The sequence below is a fragment of the Gadus macrocephalus genome, chromosome 6 (genome assembly GCF_031168955.1).
Source record: "Gadus macrocephalus chromosome 6, ASM3116895v1".
Classification (NCBI taxonomy): Eukaryota; Metazoa; Chordata; class Actinopteri; order Gadiformes; family Gadidae; genus Gadus; species Gadus macrocephalus.
In genome coordinates, this window is record NC_082387.1 from 19,289,888 (window position 1) to 19,317,631 (window position 27,744).

At 44.0% G+C, this 27,744-nt stretch overlaps 4 protein-coding genes across 5 annotated transcripts; 3 read left to right on the forward strand and 1 right to left on the reverse strand.

The window, feature by feature from the left end:
- Nucleotides 1-8: 8 nt before the first annotated feature.
- On the forward strand, nt 9-12,079 carry adora2aa (adenosine A2a receptor a). The gene is made up of 3 exons (XM_060054744.1): nt 9-698; nt 2,039-2,776; nt 9,952-12,079. Exons 2-3 carry the CDS (start codon nt 2,439-2,441, stop codon nt 11,039-11,041), a joined length of 1,428 nt encoding a protein of 475 aa, XP_059910727.1. The 5' UTR covers nt 9-698; nt 2,039-2,438; the 3' UTR covers nt 11,042-12,079.
- Nucleotides 12,080-12,618: 539 nt separating this feature from the next.
- On the forward strand, nt 12,619-15,363 carry LOC132459891 (uncharacterized protein C22orf15). The gene is made up of 5 exons (XM_060054745.1): nt 12,619-13,164; nt 13,330-13,416; nt 13,848-13,970; nt 14,285-14,359; nt 14,434-15,363. Exons 1-5 carry the CDS (start codon nt 13,140-13,142, stop codon nt 14,568-14,570), a joined length of 447 nt encoding a protein of 148 aa, XP_059910728.1. The 5' UTR covers nt 12,619-13,139; the 3' UTR covers nt 14,571-15,363.
- A 1,917-nt stretch (nt 15,364-17,280) lies between these two features.
- Nucleotides 17,281-24,926, forward strand: upb1 (ureidopropionase, beta). The gene is made up of 10 exons (XM_060054757.1): nt 17,281-17,494; nt 18,396-18,567; nt 18,862-18,949; nt 19,113-19,207; nt 21,338-21,496; nt 21,631-21,800; nt 22,033-22,114; nt 22,221-22,263; nt 22,407-22,561; nt 24,635-24,926. The coding sequence occupies exons 1-10, from the start codon at nt 17,391-17,393 to the stop codon at nt 24,716-24,718; spliced, it is 1,152 nt and encodes a 383-aa protein (XP_059910740.1). The 5' UTR covers nt 17,281-17,390; the 3' UTR covers nt 24,719-24,926.
- gucd1 (guanylyl cyclase domain containing 1) lies at nt 24,839-27,722 on the reverse strand. 2 transcript variants are annotated; one of them, XM_060054759.1, is made up of 6 exons: nt 27,313-27,722; nt 27,049-27,133; nt 26,746-26,911; nt 26,551-26,642; nt 26,220-26,461; nt 24,839-25,931 (listed from the first exon to the last, which is right to left on the reverse strand). In XM_060054759.1, the coding sequence occupies exons 1-6, from the start codon at nt 27,404-27,406 to the stop codon at nt 25,840-25,842; spliced, it is 771 nt and encodes a 256-aa protein (XP_059910742.1). In that variant the 5' UTR covers nt 27,407-27,722; the 3' UTR covers nt 24,839-25,839. The 2 variants fall into 2 exon arrangements, with proteins under 2 accessions (XP_059910742.1, XP_059910741.1); XM_060054758.1 differs by having other exon boundaries at nt 27,049-27,130; nt 27,313-27,664.
- Nucleotides 27,723-27,744: the final 22 nt, after the last annotated feature.

Consider the following 27,744-nt stretch of genomic DNA (forward strand, 5'->3'; position numbering starts at 1 on the left):
CTTTTTTATTTACATATTTTACATTTTCAACCTTATTAAATTCAGTATATTTTACTACCTTCACTGAGTTTATGGGTGTGGCGTCAAGCCTCTGCTTATATGCGGTAGGTAAGATGTTGGTTTTTCTAACGCATGATGAGCATGACGAGGTCGCTCTTGGAAATCGAAAGATGAATCATGAGTGGAAAAGACTTCGGTCTGCTCAACACGTCTACACACGTTTAATAGATTTCGGGATGAAAATATCGATTCCGTCAAGATATATAATAGCGTCACGTTCTCAGTCCAAGCCTGAGCAACAGTATCTCATTAAGAAACAGGCTGAGCAACAGGATCTCATTAAGAAACAGGCTGAGCACCAGCACCTCATTAAGAAACAGGCAGAGCACCAGCCTCTCATGAAGAAACGGGCTGAGCACCAGCATCTCGTTAAGAAACAGGCTGAGCAGCCGCGGGCTAGTAGATCAGAGTCATAGCATCTCATTAAGAAACAGGCTGAGCAGCAGCTGGTTATTGGAGGAGAGTCACAGTACCTCATTAAGAAACAGGGTGAGCAGCAGCGGGTTATTGGAACAGAGCGTCACAGCATCTCATTAAGAACCAGGCTGCTGGGACAGTCGGTCACAATTTGAGGCGGCGGATTTTATTACACATTTTCTCGTCTCTTTTTGATGAAGTAGCCTACTGGTGAAGAAAAGGTAGGCTTAGTAAATAGACTAGAAATGATGAAAACCATATTTGTAAAGTAAACTTTTACATTTGATGTACTAACTTAGAATAAAGATATCTGTACAATTTGTTTTCGATATTAAGACCTATTTGCTCATAACATAACATTACACATTCATCTCTCGACCGGTGTCGAACACTGTGTTGAATGGGAAAAACTTTAAAAGATATATATACACAGTGTGTATATATATATATATATATATATATATATATATATATATATATTTATATATACCGAGTATATATATCGGGTATCCTGATCTGCTGTAGAAGGACGTGAAGCCGGTTTTACCCGTTCACCTGGGTCGCAGTGTGCAGTAAAAACAACGGGGGGCTTACACTTTAAAGTTCACATAAACACAACTGGGCGCTCCCTCTATGTTGAATTTAGAGGCGATGTGGTGGTGAGCTCTCTAGCTGGCGATATTATGGTGTCAAATACATGATCACCACTAGAGCTCACTGTTGTTTAGTGAAGCTAAGCCTATGCCTCCGGGGCTTAGGGTTAGGGTTAAGGCGCTCTACAAAGTAGACCTACACGCTGCGGCTGTTTAACATGATGATGGCAGGGTAGGGTTGCATCCCACGGTGAATGAAGGTGCATGGGGGGTAAACAGGTGCAGTCCAGCGTGTGTATCAGGACCAGTAAGCGATCCAGGGGTTAATGATTACTGCATTAACTTAATGCAGCACAGATCAAATTCCAGTTGCTCCCAGAAGATCGTAGCTCTGGCCCCCCGCTACCTCATGTCAAGGGCTGCTGAATGTGGCTGAACCCTGCTGGGGGCCCCCAGAGACGAAACATGTAGACTTTGGTCTCTGTCTAGGGGCCAATATATCCGGAATGTCACATCTGTACGAATATGTATTTTGTAAAACGAACTGCTTTGCGTCATAATAATGATAAACACAAACATTTGTGCGCTGAGGCATATCTATATCTATATCTAATCTATATCTATATCTATATCTAATCTATATCTATATCTATCAATATCCCTTCAGCGTCTGTCACGGTCAGCCCGCACCACTAACTATGTTTCGGTTCTAAATCAAACTGAACTTAAAATTTAGAAAAATGTATGTTGACTATTTTGTGTGCCATATCTACCATTACCATGTCCTTCATGTTATTGTTACTGACGCTTTGAGGTGGCAGTACGTCGACGTTTCCTCATTTTGCAACACTACAGCGTATGGGTTTATCTACAGATTGCCTATATTGACGCGCAACTCAAGTTCCTCTTTTGCTGAGGCGTTTCCTGTGTCTCTGTTTTTTCTCTCCACTTTTGGTCTTTCTCTGAAGCTGCATGACACGAAGGCCCGTTCCTGGCACGCTCTCAGCCGACCAGAAGTTCATGGGAAGAGTCGAGAGAGGAGGAAGGGCAAGAGGACCGGAGACGGCAGATGATCACACAGACTCAGAATGGAGGCCACCCGGTGCTGTGTCTGGACCTCTACCACAAGGCTCTGACGGCTTGCTCTGCCCCTCCTGCACAGCTCCACCACACTCACATCTTAGAGAAGCACAGCGAGGAGCTCTGAGGATCAGTGACCCACCCGCTGTCTGTGGGACCTGCCGTCCGGAGGAGGGTAGGACGTCTCTGGGTTCTCTGGCTCCTGAGGTTTGTGGGCTGGCCAGGGGCCGCAGCTATGACCGTTGAGAAGAGGCTTTCTCTCCCTGCGACCTCGCCCGCTGCCTCATCATGCCTGAAGACAATACCGCCCAGACCAGCTACATCGTTGTGGAGCTGCTGATTGCCGGCTTCTCCGTGCTGGGCAATGTGCTGGTCTGCTGGGCCGTGGGCCTCAACAGCAACCTCCAGAGCATCACCAACTTCTTTGTGGTGTCGCTGGCCGTTGCGGACATCGCTGTAGGCGTCCTGGCCATCCCCTTTGCCATCTTCATCAGCTTGGGCTTCTGCTCCAACTTCTACGGCTGTCTGTTCATGGCCTGCTTCGTGCTGGTGCTCACTCAGAGCTCCATCTTCAGCCTGCTGGCTATCGCCATTGACCGTTACATTGCCATCACCATGCCTCTCAGGTGAGTGCAAGGAAGGGGAATACGTATGGGGGTCTAGGTGCCAGGAAGTAAACACATACTGGTTACACGTTAAGAGGAAGTTATTATGTACAGGGTTCTAGTTAACAGGAAATTACATTAACATTTCAGATTGGCAAAAGGCTGATACTTGCTGACTTTTTCAACACTTGGATGAATGAATACCTATATCTAACATTTAGAATTGAAGAATATCAATCAATTAATTGTCAGCATAACCCAAGCGTCATTAATGATGTAATAAACATACTTATACTAAACAAACACAATACTTATAGTCTGGACTGCACAGACACAGCATCAGCCAGTGTTTCTGAAGGGCAAAGAAGGAAAACTCCTTGTCCTTAATTGCTTCTACAGATTGTGAACTCAACCGTACCGTCAAATCAACATGCTTGCTTATCACTCTACTTGTTCCTTTTGGTTTGCACTTAGAACAACAATGCAAAATAGTTGAAACACTCAAAAATGTTCAGCATGGAAAAGACGACCTGTCACCTTGTCAACTTTCATCCACGTAGCGGTTTACCCCTGGTATCAACGTGCATGAAAGTGAAAGTGCTGCCCCCTCAATGCAATCATGTGTTGTTTCACGTATCCACGTCCAACTAACCTCTGCACTTTAACATGTGAAGAATGTGATGGAGACATGCCAAACATCTCAGCTGCAATCCCACACTCCACAACAGAGCGTCTGGAAATAGACTCTCCTCTGAGGAAACATCCACAATATAGGGTGTGTTAGTCCAATAAATCACAAAGATGAACTGTATGTTTCCAGCAACTAATGACCTGAAAAGGTGCTCTCTGAGCCCGTTCTACCCCACGGGCAATCATGGACACGCCTAAGGGCCCCTGAGCACAATAGGGCTGTCTGGAAGAGAGAAACAATTTAGTACAAATATGCTTTTTCTTATATCGGGCTCCATATAAATAGGACACAAAGTTTGACCCCATTCCCTTGATCTTGACCAAACAGAATGTTATAAAAGTTGTCGCCAAGAAAGTAAATTATCATGGCTGTTCTAGTGATGAGATGGATGTCCTATTGCTGATGTGGCTGTTCTATTGGTGATATGGCTGTTCTATTGGTGAGATGCATGTTAGATTGGTGAGATGGTTGTTCTATTGGTGAGATGGCTACTCTATTGGTGAGATGTTTCTTCTACTGGTGAAATGGCTCTTCTACTGGCGAGATAGCTCTTTTACTGGTGAGATGAATGTTCTAGTGGTGAGATGGCTCTTCTATTGGTGAGGTGAATGCTCTACTGGTGAGATGGCTCTTCTACTGGTGAGATGGCTCTTCTACTGGTGAGATGAATGTTCTAGTGCTGAGATGGCTCTAGGGTGAGATGATTGTTCCATTGGTGAGGCTGCTGTATGTGTTGGATTATGTGTTAGCAGTTCTGTTTAGCCTGCTCGCTATGTGAGCCTTATTTTGAGACCTGCATTCAGCTTTCATCTGTGATTACAATATAATGGTTTGGTTGTCAGCCTATTCCTAGTCAGTCACATTGTTATATTTTTATGATATATAAGTTGTAACTGGTTTTCGGTGTTTGCTTGTGTATTTTTCAGTTAACATGAATATCGCCTCAGTCTAAACAAGTCTTGTTGATTTGTGAGTAAAATGTCCATCCTTCTTTTAGGGGGTCAGGGTTTAGCCATACCTGCTCAACTGGACTGGTTATTCAGACTTTCACCAATAGGTCTTGGATTATGATCGGGTGGATGTGACAGCCATCTTGACTAGAGATCAAAATAACATGGTTGTGGTTTAATATGAAGGTATTATTGTAGCACAAGTCTTTAGCACTTGTAACTGCAGATATTGTATGCGTAGCCTACACTAAAGTCACAAATGTGAAACAGTAAATTTGAAGTCCTAAATATTTATTTTGCATGTGTAGGCCTACTCTAAAGTCACAAATGTGTAACAGTACATTTGATTTCGTAATTATTTTTTCTACCATTGTAAACACTAAATAGGGTCTACGAGTTCACAAGTCTGTGTAACAGGTGCACAAATCCTATAGTGTGCATCACAATTTCAAAGAGTCATGCACTTGACACTTTTGCTACAACCATTACAGCGCAGTAGGTGCAAAACGCATTCACACACACCGTGTGTTTCATAATCTGAGAACATGCACAACATTTGTGCATTCGTAAAACCAGATGTGAACTAATGCATCAGAAGTTGCACATCTGTTAAATATTTCCTCACAAATGAAATTAAATAGATCGCTATGTTCAATGAGCATTTTAATGAGCGAGCACAAGTCCATCGATGCTCGGAGCAAGGTACGTTTTATTACTCTGTTTTCTGGGAATAATTGACGCAAGCAGAAACCAGAAAGCCGTTTTTTCGTTTTGACAAGAAAACGAAAATCAAGATTTCAGTTCGTTTATTCGTTTCTACGTTTTGTCAAAAAAACGAAAATCTATATTTCAGTTCGTTTATTCGTTTTTTGGTTCTTACTGAGCGAAACGAATTTACCACTCAATATCTGGTTTCCGCCGGTGGGCGGGTCCTCTTATTGGCTAGCGTGCTTCATTGCCCTGTGCTCTTCATAATAAAAGTTCTTCCGTTTGATAATGTCGACAAACATATTACTGTATTATAGACACTAGCAGACACAGAGGACCACACCACCCACAGTCAAGACTGACACGGCTTCAAATAACAATAATAGTGTTCATAATCATTTGACAATGAGAATTTATGAAGTTATGATGACTTCAGTGCAGTTGATGTTTAGCCACAGTTAATACATGCAGAATAGACCTGAGGGCTTTACTACGACATCATTGTCCGGCTCTGAACTATGCGCTCTGTACGCGTTCACATCAAAGGAGCTGCGATCGCGGGCTGCTGATTTCCTCACAGCCTGAGAGCTATGAGGAATGAGTGATTACAACACATTTCTGACAGCTGCACATTGCGCAGGGCTCTCCGTGAGACTCACGCAATTCAACCCATGCACACGCTCACACGCCACACAACTTGCGCCGCTATTTGACAGTGGAAGGGTAGGAATCAAATGCGTCCGGGTGTAATTTTAAAATTGTCCGGGATTTTAATAAAGCCTCAATACATGTTCACATTTAATTTGCGTTGCGTTCCTCTGGGTCTGTCACAAACTAGTTGGGCTACGCCCTCCCCTACTCAGTTCTGTTCGCTTTGCATTGGTGGAAGTGAGTAGGGGGAGTGGTTAAGTAAAGCCTTCAGATTGGACGGTTTGACTTTAGAGTTACTGTCATGTTTTGTATTATATTTTTTTACCATTATTGTTTTATAGGGACAAACATTAACACATTTCTCCTGCAGGGGATTGATAAAGTTCTATCTATGTAACAGAAGGGAACACTTACTCATACTCCATCAAATATTCATACTCATACTTTGCACACTTTACCACAGCATTGGCCTACTGAATGCCACAGATATATTTTTAAGCATTGGACTGAATGCCGCGTAAATATAAAATATGTTTTGCACGTTTGCAACGTTTAAAAGTTCAGGGAAAGTATATGCCTCTACTGGTGTTGCTTAGGCCAATATCATTTTGAGGCAGTGTTGTTTCTGAATATTAGTGTTAAGGGCCAATAATGCCTACTATCATACCTTAGTCACCATGTCTTTGAACAAATTTGTATGCATACATATTAATATATCCCCTCCCCCCCCCCGACAAAATCTCACTCTGAACTCAGTTCAAAAATGGAGAGCCCTGCATTGCGCATCTGTTGACCTTTATCCACAGTAAACAGATATTTTTTTCTTGCTGGAAGATATTTTATATTGTTTTCATATTATTATTTACTGACAGTGATTACAGAATGCGAGTGTGTGTTATATTGAAAGCGAGGCTGGGTGTGCCTATGAATATAGGCTACAGTGAGTTTTTTAAGGTGCTGTACAAGCAAATCATATTGACTACTCTGTACAGTGACAAAGAGTGTACAGTAACCTACTTCATTCAATATTGAATAGGCTACTGTAGCCTACACTATGTACAGATGGTTTTGCTCTTTGCTCATGGCAGTTGTGGCAGTCATTTTAACATGTCAGCAGGCAAGCTTCACTCATTCAAGGATGTATAATGCTTTGTCCTATAGCCTACTTGGAACGTGTTTTAAATGGATCTATAGTAGCCTATAGAAATTTGCCAGCTGGAATACAAAGCAAACTCTCCTTCAAATGTACATTCATGGAAGTCTTGTATTGTCATCCCCAAATAATGCTGCAATGTAATAATATACATCTTTAAATGCACAATAATGAGTCATTATTATTATTATGACTTATCAAATATTTGTATTGGCTCCCAGAATGCAGGTCTGTTAGTGACTCCCAGTATCTCTAAAAACAGACTGGGAAGTAGAGCATTCAGTTACTGGGCTCCCCATAGGTCAGAGAGGCAGACACTCTAACTAAATTTAAGTACAGCCCCCCCCCCCTCACCTTTCGCACCTTGTAGTTTGGCCATGGCGTCTCGCAGTCTCTCTGTGTTTCCACATATTCTCCACAGCTCCATCCCTCGGAACCAACTGCAATTTTTCCCCTGTTAAAAGGGTTTTCCCGGGAGTTTTTACTCAGTGGATGTGAGGGTTTAAGGGAAGAGGATGTTGTTATGATGCTCATGCTAAAGCCCTTTGAGACAAACTGTTTGTAAAAACGGACTATAAAAATAAAATTGCCTTGCCTTGCCTAACCCACTTGGACTGTAATTCAGATTCATACTACTAGTTTGATCATTGACTGACTACATGAATAGTTGCACAGAGGAGATTCTTATAGAGGTCTTATAGTCAAACGGTATAGGGTATATACAAATTTGATGTGTTTAGGCCATTCATGAGATCTAGTTAAAATCATTTAAAGTCATTTCCACACACATTAAAGAAAAGTAAAAAACTAAAGCAAAGAGATTTTGCAGCATGTAGCACACTTTTACTTAAACAGAGTGGGATAGGAATCAGGTTAACAAAACATCTAAGAACATCTGAAGCTGTCTATCACATTACCAACGCAACATTTGAAACATCATAAAACATCACAAAAAAAACAGCTGGAATACAAAGAGTTTGCTTTGCAATCCAGCTGGCCTGTTATGAGCAAATTTCTATTGGCTACTATAAATCCATTTCAAAACATGTTCCAAGTAGGCTATAGGACAACGCATAATGCATCCTGGAATGAGTGAAGCTTGCCTGCTGACATGTTAAAATGACTGTCACAACTACCATGAGCAAAGAGCAAAACCATTTGTAGCCTACATAGTGTAGGCTACAGTAGCCTATTCGATATTGAATGAAGTATATTGAATGAAGTAGGTTACTGTAGGCTCTTTGTCACTGTACAGAGTAGACGATATGATTTGCTTGTACAGCACCTTAAAAAACTCACTGTAGCCTATATTCATAGGCACACCCAGCCTCGCTTCCAATATAACACGCCCTCGCATTCTGTAAACAGTAACACCATCAGTAAATAATAATATGAAAACAATATAAAATATCTTTCAACAAGAAAAAAATAATTAGTTTACTGTAAATGGATAAAGGTCAACAGATGTGCAATGTTCAGCTGTCAGAAATGTGTTGTGATCACTTGTATTCCTCATAGCACTCAGGCTGTGAGGAAATCAGCAGCCCGCGATCGCAGCTCCTTTGATGTGAACGCGCACAGAGCGCATAGTTCACAGCCGGACAATGATGTCGTAGTAAAGCCCTCAGGTCTACTCTGCATGTATTAACTGTGGCTAAACATCAACTGCACTGAAGTCATCATAACTTCATAAGTTCTCATTTGCAAATGATTATGAATACTATTATTGTTATTTGAAGCCGTGTCAGTCTTGACTGTTGGTGGTGTGGTCCTCTGTGTCTGCTAGTGTCTATAATACAGTAATATGTTTGTCGACATTATCAAACGGAAGAACTTTTATTATGAAGAGCACAGGGCAATGAAGCACGCTAGCCAATAAGAGGACCCGCCCACCGGCGGAAACCAGATATTGAGTGGTAAATTCGTTTCGCTCAGTAAGAACCAAAAAACGAATAAACGAACTGAAATTTAGATTTTCGTTTTCTTGTCAAAACGAAAAAACGAAAAAACGGCTGGTTTTCTGGTTTCTGCTTGCGTCAATTATTCCCAGAAAACAGAGTAATAAAACGTACCTTGCTCCAACTGCTCGAATCTGCTGATACGAGTCTCAGGCCCCGTTTACACGAAGGGAAAACGCAGATATTTTCACACGGTTTGGCCTCTCATTTACACGAAAACGCCGTTTTTGTCACAGAAAATAGGCTGCGCCTATACTCATAGAATCTGGAGTTACAATACGTAACTATCGTTTCAGCCATTTACTGTACAATTCAGAATTGAATGAGAGGAGGGCTGAGGAGGGCTGTCAATCAAATATCGCGCTTCAGAAACGGCCAATCATAGGAAAGCCCGCCCTGCCTTGGTTCCCTCCCCCATAGTGCCAAAATTAAATTCGAGCGAGCGTAAAAACATCTTTCGCGAGAGGCTGTTACGCGCGAGAGGCTGTTTTGCGCGCGCTGAGGTAATTTGCGCGCGCGAGAGGCTGTTTTGCGCACGCAGAGGTAATTTGCGCGCGCGCAGACATCATTTGCGCGCTCGCAGTTAATATATACGCGTGGGGAATAATATAATACGCCCGAATGCATCTTTTTTCACATTAGTGAATTATGGCACTAATGTGTCGCCATACAAGTGGAGCAAAAGGGATTCGTACTCGTATGAAGCAGATCGTCCGTGGGCGGGACAAAATTGCAGCATTAACCAATGAAAGTCGCCGGCAGGGGGTGCATTTTTCAAACTACACTGGGACCATCCATCCAAACTCTTACTTTCTGGAGTCTTGAAAGTAGACAAGAGGGCATCCTACACGAGTTGGGTATCTTACATTATGTCAAATTAAATTACTTAGCTCAACTGAATTCCACCCAAATTATTGCATTAACATGCCACAAGTGTCCTTCAATGTATTTTCAATGTATTTAAATGTCTGGTAATGGTAATGTAATGGTCTGCTTAGTAATGGCTGTATCTTTGCACTTTGACCCTTCCCTACGCAGTTTTCTTATTGTACGTCTTTGTTTCGTGTTTTCTAATCATACTGCAGATACAACGGCTTGGTGACGGGCCAGCGTGCCCGGGGCATCATCGCCATCTGCTGGCTGCTGTCCATCATCATCGGCCTCACACCCATGCTGGGCTGGCACAGACTCAATGACTACGAAGCAAACCAAAACCACACCAACCATACCGACTCGCACTGCCCGCCGGGCAGGATGCGCTGCATGTTTGAGGATGTGGTGGTGATGGAGTACATGGTGTACTTCAACTTCCTGGCCTGCGTGCTGATCCCTCTTCTGCTGATGCTGGCTATCTACCTGTGCATCTTCATGGCAGCCCGCCACCAGCTGAAGCTGATGGAGCTGAAGGCCGCGTGTGGCGAGAAGACGGGCTCCACGCTTCAGAAGGAGGTGCAGGCCGCTAAGTCGCTGGCTATCATCGTGGGGCTGTTTGCCGTCTGCTGGCTGCCCTTACACATCATCAACTGCTTCACGCTGTTCTGCCCGGACTGCGCGAGGCCGCCGGCCTGGATCATGTACGTGGCCATCCTCCTGTCTCACGGCAACTCCGTGGTCAACCCCTTCATTTACGCCTACCGCATCCGTGAGTTCCGCCAGACCTTCCGCAGAATCATCCGCCGCTACATCCTGAGCCGCGGGGAGCGGCTGGAGGCCTGCAGCAGCATGCGCACCTCCGCCCGCAGCAGCCTGGCCGGCTCCCTCCACACCGGCGTGCGTAACTCCGTCCGGCTGCAGGCCGACAGCCCGGGGGAACGGAGCAGCAGCAGTAGCTGTGAGAGCGGCTACCCCTGCCTGGGCCCCATCACCGCGATGGGCACAGGGACGCCGGCCAGGTCTCACGGCCCACTGGCCACCGTCCCCCTCCACGGCCCTTCGGCGGGGCCCCACCCTCTGCAGGGGGGCCCGGCGGGGTCGTGCCCACTGCAGGGGAGCCCGGCGAGGTCTGTGAGGAACCAACACCTCCCCAGAGACATTCAGCTGCAATGCCTGGATCTCCACCGCAGGGAGGCTGAGGAGGCGAAAGACACGCAGAACGGCTACCCTGTAAAGGAGGCATCGCTGTTGGAGAGGCCGCGGAGGTCCATCTGCTTTGAGGAAAGAGCTAAAGCCTCCTGATCTAGGGGGATCAGGCAGATCACCGCACTCGTGGTCTGTGTAGCAGCGTTTTAATTATGCCAGGAGTGTGGATGGGTCTTTCCAAGGACTTCATTGTCGTTTGTGTATCATGTTGATTCCATTTTACCAAGAGACTCAAGAGTCTTTAAAGGTGACATTCAGCCCCGCAGTTGGAGCCCAAACCCTTATTTATGAATCAAAGTCCTGGTATACAAATATGTTGCATTTTAAAATGTGGTACATTAAGAATAATGACTGACATTAGCTTTGTACAAAGCTTAAACAAGGTGTGAAATGTTCCAAAGTTAGCTGCAAAAAGTGTGTTTTATTTTTGCTCTGTGTTTATGTGATTTAAATCTTTTCTTATTAATAGGACATTTTCATATTTTAGCAACACAGCTAAAATGCATTAAATTGTCAACTATCTTGTTATTCCACAAAGTGAGAATGCACAACTTTTTCAGACCTAATGCAGCTATTTAAAGAGCCAGTGAAGCTAAAACCTTTTTATTTATTTTTTACCTTAAGCGTGGTTATATTTGTTATGTGATCTTGAACATTATCTATGCCATTTTTTCCACTGTTACTAAATTAAGAACAAGAACATGGGAAACGGGTGTCACATGCTTTTGCCAAATACAACGTTAAGGTTCTACTCAGAATCAACGATGGCACCGGTCCCTTCGTGACGCCGAGGTGCCTGAGAGTATGATGACGTCGAGGTTAGGAAGACGGGGTGATGGCGGCGATGGCGACGGAGGCGGTGGTGCGTGGAGCTTGTTGTGGAAGGCCGTTGAGTTCGATGATCACTTGTGAGAGATAGTCAGGCTTCACGGACACCAATAGCATTACGCTACGGTGTGTTTGTGGATATGTGGCACTCTCAACCCAAAACACATTTGGCATTGTCATTTGTTGTATATCTCGTAGTGTTCAAACTACTACATCTGAAACAGCATCTGGTTCTTTAATTATTTTTGTTGTAGAACGGGCCCCAATCCAATGTCTACAAATAAAATCCTTTTTTAGTACTGCATATTTCTGGATTTGGTCCTCATTATGAATTACAGTAAATACTTCATTAGCGCTCGTCTACCACTTCAGAATGGGCCCGGCCCCCACCATGGGGAGCATCCACGAGTTGGGGGGACCCACGGTGTAGGTGCCCCCCCCCCCTGGAGGAGGGGCTCCACTTAGACGGATTCAGACCATTTCTGGAGCTCTTTATTTTCCCAGCTTTATATCAGAATCCCCCTGAGTCCAGGTTACAGGGCCAAGGGCTCAGTGTGTGCTGGATGGCCTCTCCGAGGGCCTCCCAGAGCAGCAGAGGACCAGCTGGACCAGCTGCACCAGCCTCGTCTACTATGGCCTTATTAGTCCCTTTATTAGTCCTCTTTGAACACCAACCCTGTAGGGACCTATTTTGTAGGAATTCTTTCAATTGCTGCATATCCCTCACAGAGGAAATTCAAAACTTGAAATTCAATATTCTCTAAGCTTGAACATACAATAACCCATCTCGCACTTATCCAGTAGCTGAAACAGTCTTAAAAAAAATATGGTCTCAGTCCGCAATGTGTGTGTGTGTGTGTGTGTGTGTGTGTGTGTGTGTGTGTGTGTGTGTGTGTGTGTGTGTGTGTGTGTGTGTGTGTGTGTGTGTGTGTGTGTGTGTGTGTGTGTGTGTGTGTGTGGACTCCATGGAAACCCACATGGACCGCACCGTCCCCTCACATTGAATCGGGATACAAGGAGAAGAGCAGCAGGCCAGAGATGACGTCAGACCGGCAGATGTATGAGAAGCCCTCTGTGCACGGCTTGTAATGTCTGCACATATAAAGTAGACGCTTCTATTGTGTCTTGGCTTCCTGAACAACCCCAGCACAGCAACCGTCTGCCTGCAAGGAAAGGCCCATTCTCCTCAGAGTTTATGTTTTCTGTCTCCAAGTACAGAGTGGAGCTGTCAACAAAGATTTAACACCCCCTCCTTTGTTGTTCGAGTCCTGTCTGTTAGAGCTTCTGGAATAGCGCTGCTTAAGGACTCCTTGTAGCCACAGTGGCAGAAGAAGGTAGAATTACACAAGGACCTTTCTTCTGGAAGATGTTTGTCACAGTGCTTTTTGGAGGTTAGTAACGCAATGGTGACATTATATATGCTATTTTGAAATGTAAATCTTAGGAATGTCACTCTTTACTGGGAAAGTCAAGCGTACGACTTATATTTTTAGGTAACATCATGCAAGTGTGACAAATTGTGGCTTTACATTTCAATTCCTTGTTGCACTTGGCAGACAGCAGGCAGGAACTGTTCAATCTCAACTGCAAGCTGCTAAACTTTATCTATGACTTAAAGGAACGGTGTGGCCTTGACAGGAAAGGTAAGCCATCAATCAGGTCTGTACATCTTCACTTATCTATACATCCACTACTGTACAGATAGCACAACATCACGCTATGACACCCAAAGTTATCTTCATGGATTGAACAGATTTCATAAGGGGAGTCAGGTCAGGGTATTTCTTTTCCTACATGCTGTGTTGTCTGTGCAGTGACATGCTTACAACAAGACAAGAGTCAATCGGTACCAATTAAAGTCAAGTACAAAAACAAGTGATGAGTGCCATGTGTTTTGACCTGTGCCTTCCAGACTGTATACCTGAAGGACAGCTGTGGATTTGACGCTTGATCTGTGCCTTTCAGACTGTACACCTGATGGACAGCTCTGGATGTGACCCTTGACCTGTGCCTTTCAGACTGTGTAGACCTGATGGACAGCTGTGGATGTGAACCATTGACCTGTGCCTTTCAGACTGTGTAGACCTGATGGACAGGTGCGGTCAGGTGACCAGCCTGTCGGAGAAGGAGCAGAGTGCAGCCCGCGCTGCCAGTCTGCTGACAGAGAGGCACTCCTACGTCCTCTTGAGAGTGTGCCGTGAGTCCTCCATCAAAATGGCATTATATGGCCTACTTATATAGATGTTTGAATTATGTTCATTGGAGCATTTTCACTACAGTTGACCACATTTGCTGCCAAGCACTGATCTTTTTAGGGTTAGCATGTATGTGTCCTTGTAGCCTATGCTATGTTTACAATAAATGGTGTAGGCTAGTCAAAAGTAAAATGTTTACGTTTAAACCCATTGTTGAATATACAAGAAACTCTTTCTAATCTCATCCAGGAATCCAATTATTTAAGATTCCTCTTGGGTTTAACTCTCCTTCTACAAATGTATTCCGCCCTTCTAGGGTGTGAGGAAAGTCAGGGTCAGAAATATGAGTCTCTTCTAAACAACCTGAGCAAGAGCCATCCAGAGTTAGCAGGTAATCGTCGCTTTTTCTGCACTAGTATGGGACTACATGTAAACACAGCCTGATATCTGTCTAACTTGTTCCAGATATCCTGAACAGAATGTCAAACCCCAGCAAGGAACGAGACAAACGGGGCTCTTCACTCAGAAAGAAGGAAGCGTCTGCTGCTGCTGCTGCACACTCAAAGAGCAAAAACATATCAGGAAACAAGAAGAACAAATGAAACATTGCTGTCTGTGTGTGTGTGTGTCAGAATGGTGAATACATTCTGAAGCTTTGGCCAATATTTATATTTCCATATCTGCAAAGACTAGCGTGTCTCAGCCAATAAATAAACACCAGATATTCAAGTGTTATCATCATAATGTTTTACCGTGTATTTTTGCAAACGTTCCGTAATAAGTCTATTCACATTCCTGAATGATTCGTACATTTTATTTTATTTAATATGTCTTCATGTTCTGTGATGGGAAAATTCTATGTTCACATTCTATTTCTCTAGCAGTCATTTATTGGTATGTGCCTGTTTTTCCTGACACCCTTGGGAAGGTCTAGAAGCCAGATCCAACTGAACGGTTACGTCCCCGGACGTAACTGACTAGACCGGTTACGTCCCCCCTTTATGACATCCTGAGGAGGTTTATCATCAGGTTAACCAATAATATGGTTTTATATTAGGGCAGAGCTGTTCTCAGCATCCTGACAACACTGTATAAGAAGTCTTGGAGAGCCGCTGGGCGATCTCCCATATGAGGCCTCGGATGATTGTATGTTAGGCCTCAGATTCTAATGTTTATTATATGTTTATGGTTTGGTGTATGTTATTGTAGTTTTATTAATCATTAAAAATTAGCCTAATTGTTATAAGTTCGGATGACTCTTTATTCCTACTCAGTTTACACAGACATTTTGCATGGTCCAGAAATTCCACCACAGTCCATACGTCCTACGTCCATTGCAGCAGACAGTCATTCTGCAACAAACTCTTTTCAGCTTCCATGAGGAGCTTAAAGCACTGGCTCTTGCCCCAACCACTCCCTTTGTTTGCCGGCTGATTGGGCCGGCAAAATTTGTCCGGAGAAAACCTGCGAATATACCGCAAACCCAGACGTAGTACTGAAGGGAAATTAAAATTGAGCGGAAGTACGTAGGCGGGCGGAGCCAGGCTAGGACTGATCAGGGTTGGAGTGAGATTGCATCGAGCCAACGCATTGGAGCTTGATTTCCTCCACCCTATTGTCCTTGGCTCCAAACACCCTCTATCTACGCTCCTCCTCCTCATTATGATGGCAGGCTCCTTCGTCAAGGCCTGGAAAGGGTCTATGGGGGAAAAGCGGGTCGATACTTGAGGATGAGGAGCTAACCCAAAATACCAACATGCCTGTAGGGATTGAAGAGGGGGCCGACCAGCAACTGTGCCCAAAAAAACGGCAGGTTTGCTCTCGGCTCGCTTTCGCCTCAACAAACCCCCTTCTGGTCTACAAGAGTCAATGGCTTCGGCCTCTTTACCAATTGGGACGTAGAGTCCAAAAGCACTGGAGCAGTCTGTTCAAGTGCCTTGCCATCGATGCCTCAACCCGGACCCTTGGACAGTTTGGATGGATTCCTTCTTCATCACCCTACAACATTTCATCTCCCGGCGGGGCAAACCATTCGTGATCCAGTCTGATCGAGGCATAAACTTCAAGCCTAGTGACCAAAGGTTGGAGGAAGCTCTCCAAGATATGGGGCCAACCTTCAAGGATCAATTGTTGGAACAACAAATCTATTTTAAGTTCCACCCTCCTGACGCTCCTCATTTCGAAGTGACATGGGAGGGAGATAAAGTCTTTCAAGACATCTGAAAGAGTTGTCTTTAGCGACCAAACGGACAGTCTTATTGAGTTGGAGGGAATCCTATATGTCGATATGCCTCACTCCCTCAAGCAATCAATGCTGATGGGAACCTTATTGGCAGATGGCGACACACCCAGACCTTCGTCAATCAGTTCTGGGCCCGATTCATCCATGATTATTCTCCAAGCCTACAAAACAGAGGTAAATGGCAGAGGGAGACTGCCATCCTGGACATAGGCCAAGTTGTCAGGATACCGGACCCACAACTACGCATGCGCATGCACACACACACACACACACACACACACACACACACACACACACACACACACACACACACACACACACACACACACACACACACACACACACACACACACACACACACACACACACACACACACACACACCCCATTTAATACTTTATCAAACTCTTCACTTTATTTCACTTTGTTTAACTCTTCACTTTATTTGTTTCCAACCATTCATCTTTTTTTAAATGGTGTGCATGTTTACTCCATTTAGACTTTTGAACTCTATTAGAATATTTTCACTTGATTTAAGCCATTCAACATTTATTTTACGTCTTAAACTATGTGGCTTTATTAAAACATATTTTCAGCCTCACTTTACACTACAGCACTCACCACATTTTCTATAGGAAATGCATTTACTAGTAGGCTATACAATTATTGTCCGTATTATTTCACTGATAGGATGATTATGATGCGTGTGTATTTGTTTATGTATTAAATTGAATCTGAACAGATGATTCGTAAATACACGTGGTTCACCTCTGACCCCGCCTCCTCTATCCGGGCCCGGGGTTACCTGACCAAAATCCGGGCACCTGCTGTCATCCCCCTTACCTGTATCTGCAACCTCTCCGAATGAGCATAGGCTTACCTTACATTGCTAATAATTAGTTAGTAAGTTATATATGATTTCTTCCTTTTAGAAGCACAATGAATAGGGTTTGAACGGTGAATAATCACGCCCTCCTGAAGAGAAGCGATGATGCTGTACATGCGCAGTGGGACGCCTGTCACTCAACCTGTTACACTGTTACTAACCAAACCCTCCGTAGCCTAACCCTGTTTCTCAACACTGTATTACCTCCGTACCCTGACCCTGGAAACATAACCAGTCGCTCCTACAACATTAACACGTCTGAACGCAGAAGAACCTGAACCTAAATTGCTGCACCATGTCGGGCTTTGAGTTTGAATCACTAGAGAAAACGCTGGAGAAATACATTCCCGAAAATGAATTGACAGAAGTTAAACGCATACTTTTCGGAAATCCCACTAAGTGAGTAGTAATGTTGAGTTATTATGGATTATATTATCTATTGCTATGTGTGCACCTAACCGAATACCAGACATATGGTTTATTTCCCTTCCCATATTGTTCATTCTCATGCATGTTATTCTCATGGAATTTTAGTTCTTCATTTAGTTTTTCATTAGTTCTCTCAAGTTACTTATTATACCAGGTGGACTCTGTTCAGTTATTCTGTTTGCAAGAGTGGGCCTTGTACCCTCGGACTTACAGCTGGAGTCAAAGGTCACGACCCTCCCCAAATCAAACGATCAAACCCCGTCTCCTGGGTGGACGTGAATCCAATCCCGGAATTTATCTTTCCTTCTATTTATTCTGTTATCAATCATTTCCCCAAACGCGTGTGTGGGCCTTTAGTGTAGCTATATTAGTGTAATAATTGCTTCTGTTTTTTCGTGATGTGAAAATGCAGACAGTGAATGTTTGTTATATAATGGCATAGGAAAAGTACATACTCTCGACCAACATCTTACACAATTACATGTAAGCATATTGAAGTAAACGCTAGAAGATTGACGTAACAACACAGACTGAAACGTCCAACTACTTCCATCAATAAGTATCCACCTTCGTAATGACTATACGGGAGGAGAGGGTCAATATCCACCACTGTTTCTCTCAATACACAACTGTTGGTGTGTTGTATGTTCCCTACAGATGTGTGTTTATTATAGTTTAATGTTCCATCATATTATAATCCCTATGGTATTAAATTCACTATAAATATATGTTTTAATATAGTTTAATGTTCTAAAATGTTCTATTCACTATGGTATGATATTCACTATAGATGTGTTTTAATGGAGTTTAATGTTCTATCATGTTAAATTCTCTATGGTATTATATTCACAAAAGTTTTATTACCCTGTAGGAACCTGGAGCTCCACTCATCTGCAGAGATTGTGGCCTCAGAGCGGGACTTTGAGCTGCAGGGCCACGCCTTCCAGAGTGCTCCTGAACAGCTGAGGGCCTCCCGGAGGGTCCGCGTCGGACTCATCCAGAACCGCACCGTGCTGCCGACGGACGCCCCCATCCTGGACCAGGTCGGTCAGACCGGAGGTGGGGGGGGGGGGGGGGGGGGGGTCAACTACAGTAGTGTTGAGGGCAGGACAGTGTAGGGGGTACGGTGATCCCCATGTCATTGTAGCTCTAGTTGGAGGAAGACGCCTCCATAGCTGCTCATTAACGACATATGTCTGCACCTGTTAGTCGTTATGGATAAAAGCATCTGCTAGAGTAAATAGTATACCGTATCCTGTGTTCATGAGGGTCTGAATTCTCTGATATTTCTCATAAACATTCCTAAACGTCGTCTTTTGGCCCCACCTATTCGACAGATCAGCGCTGCTCACAGTCGGATTGCAGAGCTAGTGGAGGTCGCTGCCATGTGTGACGTCAACATCGTCTGCTTCCAGGAGACCTGGAGTAGGTTAATTTCATCATCTTCCTCGTCATCATCATCATCATCATCATCATCGCTAGTTATTATATATAGAGTTCCAGCGGAGTGTTAAAGTCCTGATGCGCTGTAAATCATGTTGTGAAAGGCCCCAGCACTGACCTCTGACCTCTGCCCCCTGCTGGTCAGCCATGCCGTTTGCGTTCTGCACGCGTGAGAAGGAACCTTGGAGTGAGTTTGCAGAGTCGGCTGAGGACGGACCCACCACCCGCTTCTGCCAAGAGGTGACATGAAAGGCTCTAGTGTAGAGGAGAAGCAAACACGTCCTCTTTCAATAAAGCCCAGGCACAAACCTATCAGTGGAACAATATTTGAAATATACCGGTCCAGCAATCATACCTGTACAGGTCAAATGTAGTAACATTTTTAATGAGGAGCTTCACTCCGGATAGTTGAGCTGATTTTGTTCCGTTGTTCAACCTCTAGTTGTAATTAAACCCATAGCAATAATGTGGAAACCCCAGTCGATAATGTAACAAATTTCTGAGCGCATAATATAATGACATTTTGCCTATAATTGTACAACGTATAACATTCGTTATACGTTACACAAAATGACTGTTAAAAGCAGTGCCAACATTTAAATATTTTTCTAACAAAAGGCAACAGGCTGATTATCATTTAGGGGGCCACTCAATGACATGCAGAAGAGTCATCAACACGCCCACTGAAGTGGTGTGAGAAATACCAACTTTCTACTCCTCATTCACATACCATTCATTTACATTTCCTACGGAGAAAATACTACCTCAGAGGTAGTATTATTCAGGAGATTTTCAGGGTACAAATGTCAGGATATGTTGTTCACACATACGGCCCATCAGGAGAATATCAGGACTTACACGTGTGTCTGAAAGCAGCTAGTGTGTGAGCATTTGATTACATTATAAAATTAGTCCATTTATGGTAACAGGGGTAAATGTTCAATGGAAAGTGTAGTATATACTATGCATGCAAATCAATTTATTAAATAGCTTTTACTGTCATTCAGGGCTGAATAGTGCATTGAAATTTAAAAATGCAAGGCAACTACTATTGGTTAGTTGAAAATAATAATCATCATTGAGATTAAACATCTATTCCAGTGTCCTGGCCAAGACAGGCAGCAGTGGCCTACAGTCACACATAGCATACACACAAAACATGAGAAAAATAAAACAACTAAAACGGTCCGCAGGGGGGAGGGAGGGGATATCAATATCGCAAGACATTTGGAGACGTTCAAGGAGGAGCGTAATATTACATTTGAGCAACAAAGTGTAGTCTTGTGGTGGACTCTAAAGACATAATTCACCATACTTTGTTATTGACGTGTTTTCGTTCTGTTTTATAGGGACACGTCTCTTTAAGATCACGTGACTTATGTGTTGCTATGCCGGTCGGTGCGATGTTTGAATTTAACGATTTTTATGGCAAAATGAACAACCTGCCGTTGCTTGTCGAGGTGAGAAATTAATCTGTGTATGGTTCGTTCTTTGAATATTCCGATTTAAAACAAAATCAGAAAAAACAATTAACAGAGTCGTTTTTGGGGTTTTCTGATTTGGTCTGAACCATACACGGATTGAAATTGTCTCTTCCCTTCTTTTATCGCAATTTCTACAGTCTATAGACAGAACTTGTTACCTGGAGTTCGTCGACGGCGGAGCCTTTATGTTTAAAAACATAACGTCTGAGATGGGCCGGTGTCGCTGCGGTGTGTGTGCGTGTGTGTGTGTGCGTGTGTGTGTGTGTTCTTACCTGCGCGTGTGTCGATGGCAGAGCCGTTATGTTTAAAAATATAACGTCCTACCTAGGCGAGTATCGCTGCTGTGTGTGCGCGTGCGTATGTGTTCTTACCTGCGCGTGTGTCGATGGCGGAGCCGTTATGTATAAGGGCGAGTGTCGCTGCGGTGTGTGCGCGTGCGTGTGGGTTCTTACCTGCGCGTGTGTCGATGGCGGAGCGTTATGTTTAAAAACATAACGTCTTAGCTCGGCGAGTGTGTCGCTGCCTTTGTCTTGACGTACAATGGGTGCGTGTGCGCGTGCGTGTGTGTGTTTGTGTGTGTGTGCGTTGTGTGTCCGGTGTGTGTTTGCGGTGTGTATGTGTGTGCTTGTGGTGTATGTACACGTTTGCGCGTGCTGTGTGTGTGTGTGTGTGTGTGTGAGCTGCAGGCTTCTTGGCACATGCGCACATTAGTAACTTGAGTAACTGGTGCTACAGGCCTGCTATTATAGTAGTAAGATTATTATTATTATTATTATTATTTAGTATAGCGTATATAAAAGTGTCATTATAAGTCTATAGCCAATATGACAGCTGCATGGCGAGCAGGGAGTGTTTTTTAAACCAATCTCTCCATATCCGCCCCCAGCTGGCCAAGAAGTACAACATGGTGATCGTGTCTCCGATCCTTGAGCGAGAGGCTCTGCACAACACCTTATGGAACACAGCCGTGGTGATCTCCAACTCTGGCCAGGTGTTGGGGAAGACCCGCAAGAACCACATCCCCCGGGTCGGAGACTTCAACGAGGTGCGTCAGCCGCGGGCCTGATCACGGAAGACATGTTACAGACTCAATGATTATGATTTGATCAATTAACAAAAAAAACAATCCTCAGATCCACCAACAATGAGAATAAATCTCTCCGTCTTTCTTTCTCCTAGTCCACCTACTACATGGAGGGCAACACAGGCCACAAGGTGTTCCAGACCCAGTTTGGTAAGATAGCTGTGAACATCTGCTACGGACGCCACCACCCTCTGAACTGGTTAATGTACAGCATGAATGGAGCCGAGATCATCTTCAACCCCTCCGCCACTGTTGGAGCGCTCAGGTGGGTCCCCTCCGCTCCATACTGCTGCTCTAAAGGCGCTCATTGATTTATGGCTTGGTCTGACCTTCAGCCCAAAGTATATATATATTAAACTGTGGCACATGCTCCAGTAAAAGAGGTCTAGCTGCTATGTTGAGACTGTAGCTGTGATTAAGGGCTGTACAAATAGAATTGACTTGTTAGTAGATAGTAATCTCTGATTTGTTTAAAGTCTGGTTTGTTTACTTTCCAGTGAGCCCATGTGGTCCATTGAAGCGAGGAACGCAGCGATAGCCAACCACTGCTACACATGTGCAATCAACCGCGTCGGGACCGTAAATATTCAGTTTTTGTCTCTGTACACACTCCTTCCAGGGCTTTAATTGTTATCTTGCTGTAGTAAGGCCTTTTCTACCGTTATAATGTGTTTGCCCATTGCAGGAACACTTCAAAAATGAGTTCACATCTGGTGATGGTAAAAAGGGTAAGAAAATGCTTTCTCTTTTGTGTCCAGCTCCAACAGATAATATAAAGTACACATTTTATTTTTTAGCACCTTACATATAATTCCCAAGTAATTCCTCTCTAGAATAACAGATGGTCACAGATAGCCCTTTGTTTCCGTAGCTCACCATGATTTTGGACACTTCTATGGGTCGAGTTACGTGTCTGCCCCTGACGGCAGCCGCTCTCCTGGGCTCTCCAGAACCCGGGACGGCCTGCTGGTGGTGGAGCTGGACCTCAACATGAACAGGCAGATCAGCGACAAGTGGAGCTTCAAGGTACGTCCTATCAGATTCCTGGATCATTGCTCCTGAAGTAGGGGCGCTAGTATTACTGTGTGTACTTCTAATGCTTATATTGTTCATAAATATTTAAAATATAACATATATATACAGTCCCCTCCAATAGTATTGGAACAGTGAGGCCAATTCCTTTATATTTGCTGTAGACAGGAAACATTTGGGTTTGACACCAAAAGATGAATATGAGACAAGAGATACACATCTTAGCTTTTATTTCCAGGTATTTACATCTGGATCCGATAAATAACTTAGAAGATAGCATTATTTGTAAAGGAACACCACATTTTTACGTGAGCAAAAGTATTGGAACAGATAGATTTAAAATAAATTAAAGTAAATAAGACTTAATATTTTGTTGCAAATCCTTTGCTTGCAATAACTGCATCAAGCCTGTGACCCATTGACATCACCAAACTTGTGCATTCTTCTTTTGTGATGCTTTTCCAGGCTTTCACCGCAGCCCCTTTCAGTTGTTTGTTTTGGGGGGTTACTCCCTTCAGTCTCCTCTTTAGCAGGTAAAATGCATGCTCTATAGGGTTTAAGTCTGGAGATTGACTTGGCCAGTATAAAACCGTCCACTTCTTGCCCCTGATGAACTCCTTTGTTGTGTTTTGGATCATTATCTTGTTGCATGATGAATGATCTTCCAATCAGTTTAGTTGCATTTTTCTTTAAATTGGCAGACAAAATGTTCCTGTAGACTTCTGAGTTCAGTTTGCTGTTGCCATCCTGTGTTGCATCATCAATGAAGATTAATGAGCCCGTCCCAGAAGAAGCCATGCAAGCCCAAGCCATGACATTGCCTCCACCGTGTTCTACAGATGAGCTTGTATCTTTGGGGTCATGAGCAGATCCTTTCTTTCTCCAAACTTTAGCCTTTCAATCATTTTGGTAAAGGTTAATCTTTGTCTCATCAGTCCATAAAACGTGGACCCAGAATTTTTGAGGCTTGTCTCTGTACTTTTTTTGGCAAAATCCAGCCTGGCCTTCTTATTCTTTTTGCTTATGAGTGGTTTGCATCTTCTGGTGTAGCCTCTGTACTTTTGTTCATGAAGTCTTCTGCGAACAGCAGATAATGATACCTTCACTCCTCTCCTCTGGAGGTGGTTGCTGATGTCAACAACAGTTGTTTTAGGGTCTTTCTTTACAGCTCTCACAATGTTTCTGTCGTCAACTGCCGTTGTTTTCCTTGGTCTACCCGTTCGACGTCTGTTACTTAGTACACCAGTGGTTTCTTTCTTCTTCAGGACATTCCAAATGGTTGTACTGGCTATTGCCAATATTTGTGCAATGGCTCTGATGGATTTTCCATATTCTCTCAGCTTCACAATTGCTTCTATTTCACCCATAGACAGCTCTCTGGTTTTCATTTTGGTTACACCTCTAACTATAATAATTGCAGTCTGCACAGGCAAAACCCAAATCTGAAACTAAGCATAGACATTCAGCGCTATTTATTGTTTGAATGATCAATGTAATAGGAAACACCTGGGCAACAAAACAAACCTGTCAGTCACATGTTCCAATACTTTTGCTCCCCTAAAAATGTGGTGTTCCTTTACAAATAATGCTATCTAAGTTATTTATCGGATCCAGATGTAAATACCTGGGAATAAAAGCTGAAATGTGTATCTCTTGTCTCATATTCATCTTTTGGTGTCAAACCCAATTGTTTCACGTCTACAGCAAATATAAAGGAATTGGCCTCACTGTTCCAATACTATTGGAGGGGACTGTATATATATTAGATCCATGAATTTATATATAGATTTGTAAATGAGACCAAGGAACTGTTTTTTGCATAGTGTTTTCTGCATCAATCTTAACTGAACCTTATTATGCATGTTTACATTCACCGATAACACATATTTAGGGTTTATATTTTTTTCTCATAAGAATAACATTATGAAGTACTAATAAATTAGGCAGAAATTATTTTCTGTCCCGACCTTCCAGGTGTGACTCAGTTTAGATAGAATGATATTGGAGTTACGATCTTAAAACAAAACCAACATCCTGGGCATCGCTCTGTATTTCTTTGTAATCCAGATGACTGGGAGGTATGCAGAGTACGCATCAGAACTGGCCAAGGTGGTCAGTGAAGACTTCAAGCCCAACATAGTGAAGGAGTAATGGAGTTCAGTCGAATTAACGTTTGATCTTAAGCCGTAGTCAGACTTCTTTAGACTGAATGACACTGGAGGTAACGAGATTGAGGCAGATCAATATGAAATAATAGGTCCAACCATTAGATCAAATTAGCACGTGTTCAATTCTTTATTGGTTACAGCACATAGGGAATGTGACTCAATGTATCATACAATAAAGATTCCTGCTGAAATGTGCCGTTTGTCCATACTTTAAATGAACAGCTGGGAGACTTCTCTGTACACATGGAAAAGCGATCCATAAATGGTTTCACAAAAGTTATAATTTAAATACATAATTATGTCTCTATGGAAAGTCTAGTGCAATCATTTCATCCACGATATGAAATAAAAAAGATAAGGGGTAAAAGGTCTGGTCATGTGAGCAGCTGAACTGACAGGATTCATTACTTGGCTTGGTGTTAGAAGACCTCCATGTACCATCAGGGGACAGCCCTCCAATGTGTCTGTCCTGGGACAGCCCTCTGGGCTAGAGTGGAGAGTAACTCTGAAGAGGACCAACGCAGCAGCAGGCCAGTCTGCCTCCCTGACCCCAGCTCCCCCTCCCTGACCCCAGGTCGGTGTACATTGGATAGAGTGGGACTCTCTTCCTATGTCCATATGTCTCTAGATAGAACACTTCAAGCACACTTACCTGAGACTCCCCCAAAAAAATAACAGATTCCCTGCGGATAGAACGACAGGTACCGCCGTTCTACGACACGTTCGAGCCGTCAGGACAGGAGTGTTAGAAGCCCCTCAAAAAAGCTCCCCACTCTTATGCCTCAACAAGGCGGCTGCTGAGCTAAGGTTGAGTTGACCTTCAGCCCTACCATCCAACACCTTCTAAAGAAACGCATTAAGACGCTAAATAATAAACTTGGGTCATCTGATGCAACGGGTAAACCCGGTCTGAAGCCTGCAGCGGTGGGAGCCCTCCCTCTCTGAGCGTTCAGCGGCACGAGTCCCCGCTCTCCTGAGTGCTCAGCAGGGTGCGGCTCCTGAGCGATCCTGGCGTCGGTCGCCGACCTGCGGCCGCGATGATGTCACTACAGCGCGGGGTGGAGGTGAACACGCCGACGGTGTCGGCGAAGGTTCAGACCCCCGTCAGCTGTCTTTGAAGACCAGCAATATGTCCTCATCGGTCCCGTAGCTGCGCCGAGCCTCCTCGAAGTTGGTGATGCTGGTGCAGCACACGCCTGGAACAGCAGAGGACACACAGGTTCAGTTTATACCAGTTTCTGATCACCCACACGTGGGATGTGTTGACATTGTTATGCAAAGTCATTTTAACTGCTCTTTTAAAAAATAGCTGTGACACCTCTTTTTGGGGTTTTGCTACAACTGTGGAGTGAAACCTGCTCTGGGTGTGGTTGGGCCGCTGATGAAATGACGTACTCGGTCTACCAAGACTCATGATTTATTACGACAAAACCTCCAGACTCGAGCCTGAGGCCCAGAGTGTCCCGAGTTCAGGTGAGACTCACGGTCGGCGTACGCAGGGTTGTTGTAGTAGATGCAGCCCGTGGTGCTGTTGAAGCCACAGGCCACCACGAAGTGGCCCTGGTACTCAGGCCTCCTGCAGAAACACTTCTGGCCAGCGGGGAGGAAGCAGCAGTACTTGACGGGCAGCGAGCAGAGCTCACAGGTCAGGACCACGGCGTTGACCAGCACGATGGCCACGTGGCCCTGCTCTATATGGGCCGTGATCTCATGGATGGTCACCGAGCTGCCAGGGGGAAGGGCCCAATATGAGTTTATTTCCTCATGTCAGAGACGCCGTCAGGTCAGGCTTAATGTAAGTAATAGAGAACTCACCATTTCCGAACCACCACGCCCTTGCTCTCTGCATTCACGAAGAGCTCATTCACTCGATCTTCTTCCGTATCAAAATGCTTTTTATAAAAGGACTAATGGAGAGAAAGAAATAACAAAGTGTCAAAACATCACTCTTACTTCCTCAACGTAACGTAGGTCAAACACAGGATTCATATTGAATTCCTCAACAGATACCTGGTTTCTAAAGCCCTTGTCCACGCCAAGAGTCTGAGTACAAAACTGGTGCCTGATTCCGAGATGACACATGAGGTAAGCCAAGTCAATGGTCCACACGCTCTCAGTCAGCTTCAACTCCCAGCAGGCACTCTGGAAGTCTTGGTCACTGATGGGGTGCAGGTACCTGCAAAATTATCTGACATGAATCCATCCTATGGTATGCAGGCTGTGAATCTACCTGATCACTTGATTAGGCACAATCACGGATGGATTATTAAGTATTATATTACTATGAAAATAGGAAGTTGAATGTTCACTTACTTCAAGACCATTTTGGAGCAGGCCAGGCCACAGTCCCAGTGGTACAGCTGTCGGATGACAGGGACGTTCAACAAGACGCCATCTTCTGTGGAGGGCATTCAACTATTACGATATCAAACTATTACGATATAAAACTATGATATTAAACTATTATATTAAACTACTATGATAGATCGTCTTCCTTATGGTGCTACCCACGAAGAGGATCTATGAGAATAGTTTATTTAGTATTGCATCGTTGTAGCAACATTGTGGTGTCATCACCTGTCATCCTTGTTGAATCTTCGTATTCGTGCAGATATTTAATAGAACACTTCAAGTTGGTTACAAGTGAAGATATTGACATAAATGGTTTCATATAAGCTAACAAGCTAACGTCACCTAGCCTGTCATGGTTGGTAATTTAGCCTCCCGGCTCACTGGGTGCTAATGTTAACCTAGGTGGTTATATGAACAGCAAGCGCCATTGCTAACGTTTTGTTGAATTCTTTCATCGTCTAATTCTTACAAAAGAAGCTTATTCTAAAACTACAGCTAACGCTGTTCCCCCTCATTAGCGTTGGCTCGTCTTTTGTTTGGTAGCCTGATGCTAGCCGCTGGACTGTACGCTGTGATCCCGCCCCCTAGAGACTGACGTCAGTGACGACCTATAGGGACATGACGCATCTATCTCAATTATGAATGTAGGACCATACA

What these genes read in the sequence shown, in the direction of transcription:
- adora2aa (XM_060054744.1), top strand. Translation starts at nt 2,439, where the DNA reads ATGCCTGAAGACAATACCGCCCAGACCAGCTACATCGTTGTGGAGCTG. An exon ending in GCCATCACCATGCCTCTCAG is followed by an intron (nt 2,777 to 9,951) that starts GTGAGTGCAAGG and finishes ATCATACTGCAG; the next exon opens with ATACAACGGCTTGGTGACGG.
- LOC132459891 (XM_060054745.1), top strand. Translation starts at nt 13,140, where the DNA reads ATGTTTGTCACAGTGCTTTTTGGAG. An exon ending in GTGTGGCCTTGACAGGAAAG is followed by an intron (nt 13,417 to 13,847) that starts GTAAGCCATCAA and finishes TGTGCCTTTCAG; the next exon opens with ACTGTGTAGACCTGATGGAC. An exon ending in GAGCCATCCAGAGTTAGCAG is followed by an intron (nt 14,360 to 14,433) that starts GTAATCGTCGCT and finishes AACTTGTTCCAG; the next exon opens with ATATCCTGAACAGAATGTCA.
- upb1 (XM_060054757.1), top strand. Translation starts at nt 17,391, where the DNA reads ATGTCGGGCTTTGAGTTTGAATCACTAGAGAAAACGCTGGAGAAATAC. An exon ending in CAATCAACCGCGTCGGGACC is followed by an intron (nt 22,115 to 22,220) that starts GTAAATATTCAG and finishes TGCCCATTGCAG; the next exon opens with GAACACTTCAAAAATGAGTT. An exon ending in GCGACAAGTGGAGCTTCAAG is followed by an intron (nt 22,562 to 24,634) that starts GTACGTCCTATC and finishes TTTGTAATCCAG; the next exon opens with ATGACTGGGAGGTATGCAGA.
- gucd1 (XM_060054759.1), bottom strand. Translation starts at nt 27,406, where the DNA reads ATGAAACCATTTATGTCAATATCTTCACTTGTAACCAACTTGAAGTGT. An exon ending in AGATTCAACAAGGATGACAG is followed by an intron (nt 27,134 to 27,312) that starts GTGATGACACCA and finishes TGCCCTCCACAG; the next exon opens with AAGATGGCGTCTTGTTGAAC. An exon ending in ACAAGGGCTTTAGAAACCAG is followed by an intron (nt 26,643 to 26,745) that starts GTATCTGTTGAG and finishes TCTCTCCATTAG; the next exon opens with TCCTTTTATAAAAAGCATTT.